This window comes from Polypterus senegalus, chromosome 13 (genome assembly GCF_016835505.1).
Source record: "Polypterus senegalus isolate Bchr_013 chromosome 13, ASM1683550v1, whole genome shotgun sequence".
Classification (NCBI taxonomy): domain Eukaryota; kingdom Metazoa; phylum Chordata; class Cladistia; order Polypteriformes; family Polypteridae; genus Polypterus; species Polypterus senegalus.
The window spans coordinates 9,387,554-9,399,669 of NC_053166.1; the positions used below are offsets into that span (position 1 = coordinate 9,387,554).

Here is a 12,116-nt window from a genome sequence, read left to right on the forward strand (position 1 = left end):
GTCCTGGATGATTTTTATGTGGATTTCAAATGTGCATTACAGGCAGGTGCCATGCATGTCCAGTTCTCCTTTCTTTATGATCATGTCACTGTACATACAGAGATTCCGCTTTTTGTGAAGAGCTATGCTTTTAAGAGGTGTTTTTATTTGAAGGCTGTGACATCAACTCACTGTTGCACAAGTCAAAAACATTTCATTTTTTGTAGACTTACTGGAAGTAAAAAAAAAAAAAAAATAATAAAAATAATGTAGTGAAAATTGGCGGAAGCACATGTGAGTCATAAGGTTTTAAAATCCTTTTCATGGTTTATTTTATGGCATGCTATATTTCTAAGTGGAGCAGGTGCCCAGTTTCAAAGATGTTGAACAACGCCCTCGATTTGGGTTTACCAACAGTGAGGTACAAGTAGCCTGGGCTTCTGTCTAGGTGGCAGCTTCCTTGCTCTTCCATTGTCCAAGCTGAATATGTGCAGTGGGCTTTGCTGTCAGTCATCTCGACTGAACAGAATCAGGCCTGCTAGGAACCAGCATCTCTTTTGTCAAGTCGTAGGACCCTGGATGCTATTACTGCCACTTTTTATTTCAGGCCATTCTTGGTCGATAATCAAATCATAAAGAGGATTAGGAATGGGAGTAATTCTGAGATGTGTTGTCTTTATTGAAGTTAGAAGTTACACCTAATGTCATGAAAAACATACACTAGGAAATCACAGAACTGTCTGCTCTTAGCTAAGCCACTCTAAATCTCTTCATTGTTTGACAAGATTGTTACTGTGTAGGCTTAGGTAAAATACTGATTTTCCAATTAATCATTATTTTTTTCTGAGAGTCAATTACTATATATAGATTTTTGCTTCTCTTCTTATTTGGTGTCTGATCGAAAAAAGCACTTTACTACCACTCATATAATGAGAATGGTTCTGGCTGCAGGTGTGAGTCCTCAACTGAAATCGGTGCCTTAGACAGATGCGTGGATTTCCTGTGGATTGAAATGGTGCATCGGTAAAGAACTGGATAAATGCAAAGTTCAATGTAAGCTGTGCTGCTCAGAAATTATGTATTGTTGTAACACAACAAATTTGAGGAATCATTTATCCCGACATCACCCATAAACATAATCTCAGTCGACATCCAAGTGAGTAGAGCCTAAACAATCTCTACTGGAGATGGCGGGTAGCTCCAAGACTCCGTTTAACTCACCTCTTTTCCAAAAATAACAATCTATTGCAATTTCTATCTGTAAAGATACGAGACCCTAAACCGTAGTTGAAATCAAGGGCTTTTAGCATTCAGTGGGTATAGAAAAGAATCCCCTTCGAATATGCTTTACAGCCTTAAATGAAAACACACACAAAAAATATTTCTTCCCAGCTTTACTTAATCAATGCAACCTCTAACATCCAAGTGAAAGATATCACAGCTACAGTTCAAGTAAATTATAAAAAAATCAAAAACAAGACCTACTGAGATTAATAAAGGATCACCCCAATGTCAATATTCTGCCCATCTTCAACTTTCTGGCATTGGGTAGCAGGTTTTCCTCAAGAATTAATGGTATTTTGACACCACCCATTTTTCCTTTTACCATAATAAGAGTCCCAGACCCTGTGGCAGAGAAACACCCCCACATCAGGATGCTGCCATCCATGCTTTACTATAGATTTGGTGTGTTGCGGCTGGTGAGCTGCGTTGGATTTCCGCCAGGTGTACCATTTGGTATTGAGGCCAAATAGTTTGATTTTGGTCTAATCTGACCATAAGACCTTTTTCCACTTGGCATCAGAATCCTCAAGGTGCATTCTGGCAAAGCTCGAACGAGGCTTAATGTGGCTTTTCTTAAGAATTGGGTTTTTCCTTGCGGCCCTCCCGAACAAGCCACAATTGTGGAGCGCTTATGAAATTGTTGTCACACGCACACTATGACCACTCTTTGCCATCATATCCTGTAACTCCTTCAAAGTGGCCATTTGCCCCTTGGTGGCCTCTCTTACCAGTTTCCTCCTTGCTCTTCCATCCTGTTTGGGGCGATGGCAGGATCCAGGGAGGGCCCTAGTGGTACCAAACACTTGCCACTTCTTTATTATGGACTTTATTTTGCTTCTTGGGATTGATAAAGCCTTTGAGATTTTTTGTATCCATCTCCTGCCTTATGTGTGTCCACAAGTCTATCCTTGAGATCTTTTGAAAGTGTCTTGCCACCCATAGCCAGTTGTTTGCTGTCAGTTGAACTACCAAGCAAGGGAATGAATGCTCCAGGAACAGCTTCACTATTCACACTCATTACAATTGATCACAGGTAGAAGGAAGCCAGTAACCGCAATGGAAATGGTGGGCACTGACACCTGATTGAGTTTACAAATATTGTTTAGGAGGAGGTGATCCTTTGTTAATCTCAGTATTTGTTTTTTATTTTTTTTAAATTCTTCTGAACTGTAGCTGTGATATCTTTCACTTGGATGTTATAAATTGCATTGAGTAAGCAAAGCTGGTAAAAATATTGGTTTGTGTGTTTTCATTTAAGGCTGTAAAGGAAAAAAAAATGGGATTATTTCGAAGGGGGTATTCTTTTCTATACACACTGTATGATAGAGGTTTTCAAACTGAGATATGCTATACCAACCAGAAAGCAAACGAATTAAGTTATTGTACCTAGGCTTTATGAAGCTCTTAAGCAAAGCATTGCCAGATCTCTCAGGTCAGCTAAGAGAGCGTAGCTCTAACTTGCAACAGCTGGTAGCAGATCCCTATGTGACAAATCACATGTCACCACATTAGAAACCACTGGGCACCTGTGGAGAATGTGTTGCAGATAAGCACGCTGCATGCCAGTCACCCTGGTAGAAACCTTGTTGTCTATACAGTATGCAGGGCTGTTCAGATGGCTGGCTGTTGTTCCAGAAACCTTTCTGTTGCTTCTCTTTAAGCTGTAATGCCATGGTGAAAAAAGTTTGCAATGTGCCTCACCTGTCCAAGCAACCGGGCAACTGTTGGAATTTTCAGAGCAGCCTATGATACCAAAATGAGTGTGTGCACAATGCAGCTGGTATGAAGTATCTCCATAAGCACTTTACTGTACAAATCATATTAGTGCAGTTGTTAGTTATGATGGCCGGTACTTTTTCTTTTATATTCCATTCACTCAGTGCCACCATCAATAAGCATCAGCATTAGATCGTCATTTTAAAACTGTTCCTTTTTGTCTGAGGAGGACCAGGTGGACACATTTTTGAGACTGATTAACATGACTGCCACACATGAGCGACTAAAGATGTATGTAACTTGCAGAAGACACAAGTCTTCCCACTGATCTTTAATTTAGACCAATTCATGGTTACTGTAACAACAACAACATTTATTTATATAGCACATTTTCATACAAAAAATGTAGCTCAAAGTGCTTTACATTATGAAGAATAGAAAAATAAGACACAGTAAGAAAATAAGTCTACATTAATTAACATAGAATAAGCGTAAGGTCCGATGGCCAGGGAGGACAGAAAAAAAAAAACCAACTCCAGACGGCTGGAGAAAAAAAATAAAATCTGCAGGGGTTCCAGACCATGAAACCATTTATGTTTATATTTACCATTTGTAAATGTCCAATATGTGAATAAATTTGGTGAATGGTTCAGTTGAAGGGTCTCTACATGGAGATTCATTAACACACGAATAGGTTATTTAATAACCTTATTTAAGATGCAGTATTTGATTAACTCCTAATAGTATTAACAAGCTGATACAGATGTTTTATAACGTAGATGCGATCGCATCGTATTAAATCAAGGAGCCTGCCGTAATATTTGTGGACTCTGTTGTGTTAATTCATAAGTTAGTTAAATTATGGTGAATTATGAATGAGTGCAGTGCCGTGAAAAAAAAATTGTTTTCTTTGAAGTATTTCTTTTTAAATGTCATTCCATGCTTATGCATATGTTATGAAGTCACTATACTATATGTTACACCCTTCAAATAATTGACATTTTTCACATTTTCACACTAATGTTCTCTATGCATGGTTAAATAGTCTTTAAAAAAAGCTACCAAATATATCTGTGCAATGCTATTCAGTCAAGATAAAATCAATCGAACCAAATCGGGACATTGTGAATCAGAATCTAATCAAATTGGGACATCAGTGCCAATACCCATCCCTACTACTGTGTGCCTGTCTTTTCAACTCCTCAACCATCACATTTCAGGGAACCTTTGGTGGTTTAGCATTCTGTTTTTTGCTGCCAACTTGGTTAAGGCTGTTCAGCTGTGGTGGTGTCATACTTCTCTTGATTGTTGTCCCAATTTGTGAGTCAACTGTCTTTTCCAAGGGGGACTTTTGATGCCCATCTTAAGGTTTTAAGAGTTCCTTGATGTCTTACCAGGTATGTCTGCGTATGAATGTGCCAAAGGAGTCTAGCAGTACTTGAATAAATTGTTTAGCCACCACATTTTACACTATGTGATTAATATTTGAACTGATCCCTAGGTGAAGTCCCTTACCAGGTCAGCCTCATGCATCAAAAACCTAAGCCCACACTAGCTTGTTGGGGCCATAAAATTACTCCTTAAACTTCCTTGATTATGTGGATGGTGTCATGCTGTGATTAGTTAAGATCTCTTTAGATTTTTTTGCTTCATTGTCAACTGTGACTCTTTTCTCCAGATCATGAAAGGGCCTTGCTGAAGAAAAATGATGCATGCATGTTGGCCCATTCTCTCTTGGGCCTAGAGATGAATGTCTGGTTATGGTTTTTTCAAATACTTGGAGGTTTTATTTTTTGTGTATGCTTAGGTGAATGTTTGTGTAGTGTTATGGAAAGGGATTGTGTCTCTGCTCTCCTTGCTGATTCTTAAGCAACCAAATTTGGTGATATTTTACAGTTGGAACACCTTTTTCACTTCAAGGTGTTTCAGGCACGTTGCACTATGGGAATCTACAAAAATTAATTTTTTTCCACTAGATTAAACTAGATATTCTGTTCTATAGAAAAAGAAAATTATTTCTTGGATAGAGCTCTTTTTGAATCCCCTGAACATTTAGATACATTCTTTCTTGCCTGCACCTTTTTTTTTTTTTTTAATTAAGACTGCAGAGACAGGATGATTTTTAGTTAAAAATCTATGAGAAAGACAATGATGTTTGAATAATTCAAGCTGGAAAACAAATCCTTAAAGCCATTAAAAAAAGAGTGATTTCTAAGTAGGATAAATATCCAATAGAAAAACTTGTGATTAGAAACAGGCTAGAAAACACATCCTTATAACCAATAAAAAAATACTAAATTTGACATATACATTATATTAGCACATTCCATTGAGTCTTATGGTAACTTAAAGTAGATTTCTGTCTTTGTATTTTATACCGCATGATTGGAACAGTCATGAAACTTTCATTTACAGATTTCTGGGCCCATTTTTGTTGGGTGACAGTTATAAAATCTTTAATGGGAGTTTGGAACAAACTATGGAGTCATGCAGTTGAAGCAGAAACCTTGACAACCTTTAAGATAAATCTGGATGAGATTTTGAGGCAGCTTAGGTGTTAACTAAACAAACAAGCAACAAATGGCCCGAATAACCTTCTCTCGTTTGTCACATTTCTTGTGTATTCTGGGTTTAAATTATGCAGTCCCTTAAAGTACATTTCATTTTTAAGTATATGTAATCAATGGGTCTTAGCCAGTATTAAAATGATATTCTCTTTTCTTTGCCAACATTATTATCCAGGAAGTTGAGCTTTAAATGATTTGTTAGTGGTCGATTTTTTGATTGGCAGGGTAGAGGGTAGAGTTGCATTGCATTTTTCCGACCAATAACAGTGACTTGGTATACGAGATTGAAAGAAATACTCACCCTTAAATTCCTTAATACTACATTAATCATCTAATTGTAAATAGAGATATTAGTATTGTTATTTAAGGTAGAGTTAGACTTTGAAGTCTGAACAGAAATCACACCTCAAGTTCTGTTAATCTAAAAAGTAGAAGCATTTAATTAATTTAAAGTCCACATAAGACGCCGTGAAGTGTTGTCAGTCTTGTGTCCTTTGTTTTTGCACCAATTTCAAAGACACCGTCAATTCCCATTTTAGTGTTAAAACATTAACTTGATGCATCTGATCAGATGTTATCTCAATACATACCTTAAGAATTATATGGCAGTGATAGTTTAATGTCTTGTTGCTTTCTTAGAATGATAAACACAAGCTTTTCTTCAAGGAGTACAGTGGTCAGGCTCACAATATTTGTTGGTAGTTTTTCCTTAATTTTAGGATTTACATAAAATGAGTGGAATTCTTTTTGTTTGAAGAAAATAGCATTAGATACAATCAGATCAAACTTATACAACAAATAGCTTCATAGTTAAACTAGAAAAAAAATAAAGAAACATCAGAAAGTTTAGAGAAAGCAGGAACAAAAACGCAAAACCTAACTAGCTGTGTGAAATTCATTACTAAGCTTATGTGGTTGTTTGCTGGAAAAATTCACAATGGTTATGCTCCTATTGTTTCAGCCTGATTTTTTCACATTATAAAGATGAGCTGCACTTTGCTCTAGTCACACAGCTGTACTTTAGCTTAAGTTGTCGTTTTTTTTTTACATTTTGGGAGGTTTAACATTAAAGTTTTTCTCAGTCTGTTTTTGTGATTTTCTTTAAAGTATTAAAACACTTGGGGGCTCCACCCCTGCTCGCTTCACTTACCTGCCCCCCAGGTTTGGTTAACTGGATATACAATTTAAAGAGATTATTTTCATGGGAATTGTTAATACTCTTTCGATTCTATGTTGCATCGCTTCTCTGTGATCATAAATATACACATGACCGAATTGTGGTTTCTTCGAAATTAAACTTGTCATAGCTTTAATTGTTGCGGGACCACAGATTCTCATAGCATATAATCCATTATTGTGTAAATCAACGTTTTGAGCATTGAATGATGAGAATGCGAAAAGATTATTGTAGACTCGGATATTTTGCATGTAGTGTTTGTGGATTCCACTTTCACCAGACAACAAATCTTTTAATTCTGGCGGATACGCCTCTTTATTGGGAGGCAACACTATCTATAGTATAGTATAGGCAATACGATCTATAAGTCTCCGACTTAAACTTTAAAGCCAAACAATATCTACATACTTCTGACATATCACCTATGTCCATATATTCAATCTCTTTTTGCTATTCCGTTATTTCACAGAGTAATAATTTTTGTTTGTGCTAATGCGCTCTTTTTTTCTTGATACTTTCAAATTTTACTACTTTCATATCTTTAATTTGCTCTGCATGTGTATTGCGCCTTTTTTTTTTTTTGGAGCCTTTCGAATTCCACTGCTTTCATAATCTCTAACCTGCTCTGCATGTGTATCGCATAAAACGTTTTTGAGCTTCCTTATGAAGTCTTTTATTTCTGACCCCGATTGGACCTACAAGGTTTTCAATTCCATTCGGTCTGGGCTGATTACTTTCCTTATTTTCAGAATTTGCACATATGTGGTTGTTGTTCTTTTTTGCCTTCTTTTCTCTCCAACGCTTTTGGGTCTCTTTTAGACATGCAGCTCTTTCTACTTTACTTAGTTGTTGACATGCCGTCTAGAACGTATAAAATTTTTAAGAGCTGAGAGCACATGAAATGTGTCTGCCAAAAGCATTCCAACAACTGAGAGGTTAGAGGTCCGTGATCTTGTTTTAAATTGGTTGTTCTGTCAGGACGTCAAAGTGTCTTTCTGAAAAGGTCATGTCTCAACCCAAGATTTTTTTATATAATACAGAGACATCTCCAGCAATAAAACATAAAAGTGTAAAATTCACCTGTTCATGAAAATGTGGATGTATGTATGCATAGTTTTATAATTTAATACAGCTGTTGGGCTCGTGGACTTGTTAATTGATTCATCCCTAAAAAAGCTTTTGCTGCTGTGCTGAAAATGTGGCCTTGACATCTGACAATGGTAATAGCTGTCTGAATTTCTAGCCGTGACCCAGCTGCATTTTTAATTTTTTTAAACAACCTAACAATGTTTCTGCTTCTAATTACTTCTATTAGATACAATACTTTTTTTTTTTTTACCATTCCAGATTTCCATGTTGGTAACTTTTTGACTTGTTTTGACCGGATACAACACAAGTGACATTCAAGAAATCCCTTGGTGGTTTTTCACTTATCTTTCTAGTCATCGTTTCTGTGAGCATGATGTCCAACTAAGTCATATCTTCACCCCCAAGTCTTCATTATTCCTATCTTCTGCTGTTGTCCTTGATTCTCCTGATGTCACTGTTGCTGCAGACTAAAACCGTACATTCTTACATGCTGTGCTTAATGCCCATCTTGCTAATTCCCTTGACACCTCATTAGACACCATCTTCCCCTTTAATAGTGCCTATTTATCCCTTTTTCTTTGCATGAAACCAGTTTTCACTAACTTTAACATCATTCAGAAGTATTTTCTTCTGGACTATGTCATCTTGTACATGTGGCATAGGTTTGATTCCATGCTTTGCTTTGTAGTTAATGCTGACATCTTTTCTTCCCTTACAATTGAGTTGCACCAGTCTTGTCAATTCCAAGATCTTCAATTATCCTTTGCCATTTTCAGTGCCCTTTCAGTTGGGCTGCCTCTTTTGACTGTCTGTCTTTGGCTGTGTTCATATTACCAGTCTGAAGTGACTCAAATACGATTTTTTGCCTTAATTTGACACAAATCTGATTTTGCTTTGCTTCCTCGTTGCTTATGCTGTTACCCTTCACCTTCAATTCCTCCCACTCTTCATAGCACCTTCCTTTGAACTGCATAAGCATTTCACCACCACTGCCTTGAATGTTTTTGTAGTGCCTTTTGTCCAGATGCAAATTTCCACTATTTTTCACTGAAACATTCTTAGTTTTCAATTTACCTTGAACATCATATTCTTCTGATACCTTGCTTGTATTTTGTTCCAGCATCTCAGTAATGTAATTTTACTCAACATCCATATTACCAACCTTAGAATTGTTTTCTTCATGCCTCTAAATTAAAAATTAGAAAAGCATCTACCATTAACTGAAATGCTTCATGGCGTGATTCCAAAGAAACTCAAATGTTCTTGTAGTTCATACCTTTTTTTGATGGATGCCTTTATATTTCTCGCAGTGCCTTGGTCACCTTTCTTAAAGTCTTCTGTCAGCTCTAATCATTTCCAGGTCAAACTATTAATGACTTGTTCATACATTCGGTTCCGTTGCATCTCTTCTGATCACCATTTGGTAGTCATTTCCTTCTATGGCATCTCAGAAGACAGTATCTTCTACCAAAAGTGTCCTGTTTATCTAAACTGCTTTTATCACGTTGGAGTTTAACCATTCATTTGTCAGTAGTTATAACAATAGCACCCCCTCTTCTCATTTCAGTCACTTGAAGTAGTATGCAATTGCTTTCCTCTTGTTCCTCACTTCAGCTGTTTCAACCCGTCTCTTTTATTCTGCCCCAAATGTCACAAGCTGTTTTTATTACACTAAACTGTAGAAATCTCCGATAAGTCAGTACCATGTCATCCTTCTTATTCAAAAGTCATCACGTTTAGATCAGATGGTTTTACTCTTTTTTTTAAGGAATACTTTGGCTGTTAGCCACTAGGGACAAATTAAAGGTTGTTTTAGCAGTACTGTTTCTGAGCCTTTGTTCCATTATTTTTTGTAAAATATGGGAAATTTTTAACGGCCTTAGTCTTAATCACCTTTGTCAACCTGTACATATCAAGAGTAGAGTCATTTTAATTATACAAGTGATACAGCACCTGCTTAATGCCATGTGCACTCGATCACTTTGTGCTAAGTGAACATCAAAGCTGCTGCTACTTCTACTGAAGATTTCTTTCATCTCCAAGACCACCATTTAGTTAAGAACTTGAACATCCATGCCTTGTTTTAGTAAACTTGAACCACACGTGGTTCAATGACAGTTTTTCAGAGTAAGTTTCTATTCTATAAAGATGTTTTGTGAGCTGTTTTTTATATAAATGAATGTATATATGTTCTTAATGTTTAAAATGAAAAAAGTTAAAATATAAAGGCGCTTTTGAAAGGTAAAAACCTAACCATGCCTCAACAGCTGGCACCGTTTTTTTTTTTTTATTTTTTTTAGTGAGGAATCAAATTGCACTTGCATTGACTAATTCATGTAAGTTGCCTGGCATAAAATTAACACACTGAATGCGTAATAAATTTTTTTCCCAATTGCAAGAACATGTTGAGGTGTCCTCCTTTATCTCCTAAGTAGAATATACTTTTGTGCTGGAATTCTTTCATGGAACTACTTTGTTATAATAGTAGGTTGAAGACTGATTGCCATTAAATGTAAAAGATTTTGGATTATATGTTTCTTCGCCTTACATACTGTACATAATTTATTATGTCAGTTTCTCCTTTGGGTTTTTCTGTTTTTTGTCACTGTAGGTTTAGTTAGATTTATTGATGGTACATGCTCAGTTTCTTTGAAGGTTGAGAAAAATGCATGTATATTTATTCAAAATAGTAAGTTTAAAAACCAAGCAACAGTTTTCAGAAGCCGTTTCCTATTTATGGAGCAATTATAAGCAAATATCACATCATACTGCACCATAAGATCTAAACTTTGCAAAAAATGTTTAACACGGCATTGTATAATCCCCAGGTAATTAGGGATTTCTCAGATCCTTTTAAAGGAAGAGCTCATGATTCTGACTTGAACCAAGTTTATATTCCGATCAGAATATTTTGGCAGCCAGCAGTACAGAGCACAGTTTCACCGTTTTGTGTGACTCAAAATCTCTTTCCTAAAATTGAGTTTTTGTAATAGAGTGGGATTTTGGCAGGATAAACAGGTTGATATCTACATTTGCACAGCAATGTGCTTTTTAACTGTCTAATGTAAAGTTGTGACGGTGACTCTTTGAATAAACATTGACACATCAAAGGATTGATACACCCAAATCATTTTCCTTTCATGAGAGGGTTAAATTCTAGTAATAACTTACAGGAAATGTCTAAAGCCAAAGGATGTCTACTGGATACACAGTTTGTTCCTAGAAAAAAACTTCTCCTTACCTCCATTTTACATCAGAGTTAAATTATACTTTGTTTCCACAGTATTTTCAATGGTTTCAAAAGCCAAGTTACTAATTGACTATTGAATGGTGGTAGATTTTTGTATACACGGTAAGATCTTTTTTCATAGAATATTTTTATTTTGCATTCGCAGTCACTATGGTGATTAACAATCAATATTTCCTGAGCATCTTATGCAAACTCAGGCTATAAGTCTTTAAAACCGATTACATAGGCAATGACCTGTTTTACTTTATCTCCATTTATATCCAATTTTTTTTTTTTTTAATTTAAAAACAGATATGGTTTCAGGTAAGTTTGCTTGTTACTAATATACTATAGTGAAGTATCTACTGAATTTACCATCAAGAAGAGTATTTAGTTAATAATTGATTACAGAAAATGTTGAAGAATTTATGCTATCAGTTTGTTTTTTGCATATTTGCCTTTATGATTATCATCCACAGTTTTTATTTTATGTGTAGATTAAGTATTATCAAGAAAGTAGTTAATATGAAACATTTTTTCAAAAGACAAAACAGTCTTCTACAGTGTTTAAATGAAATGTTAGAAATGTTAGAAGAATGTGATACAAGTGGTATATTGCTAACTTAACAATTATTTTCCCTTAAATGTAGTTTTAAGTTTTAGGTTATTATCTTAATTGTTTGTTTCCTTTTTGATAACTAATTACTTTATTTCTTCATTTTCAGCTGTGAGCACTAGAGTGCCTGCCATGTTGAGCAGTACATCATCACCAGCACCTCAGCTTCAGGCACAGACCCCCAACAACGCCGTCTCCCCTCCTTCAATGTTGCCTCTTTATCCCTCAGTAGATATAGATGCACATGTAAGTGCTGTTTTAAATGTGACAAAAGTTTTTAGCTGTAACACAGGGAATAATGTGTGTAACAGTGGTGTGATCTGACTTGCGCATTCTAGAATTAACATTATTTTACTGTCACTGTCAGTGATGTGGTCACATGTTTCTCAGTCAATTTGGATAAAAATATTTCAGTATTCATATATTTAAAATACTACGGGTAGACTGTAATGTTGCGTG

The 12,116-nt window shown here is 35.9% G+C and overlaps 1 protein-coding gene across 8 annotated transcripts in view; it reads left to right on the top strand.

The window, feature by feature from the left end:
* Positions 1-12,116, top strand: part of ankhd1 (ankyrin repeat and KH domain containing 1) — a 187,779-nt gene that overhangs the window by 119,799 nt on the left and 55,864 nt on the right. For all 8 annotated transcript variants that reach the window (XM_039773750.1, XM_039773751.1, XM_039773755.1 and 5 more), the window contains one exon: positions 11,767-11,903. In XM_039773750.1, the coding sequence (XP_039629684.1) occupies positions 11,767-11,903 (137 nt within the window). The remainder of the gene's footprint in view (positions 1-11,766; positions 11,904-12,116) is intronic.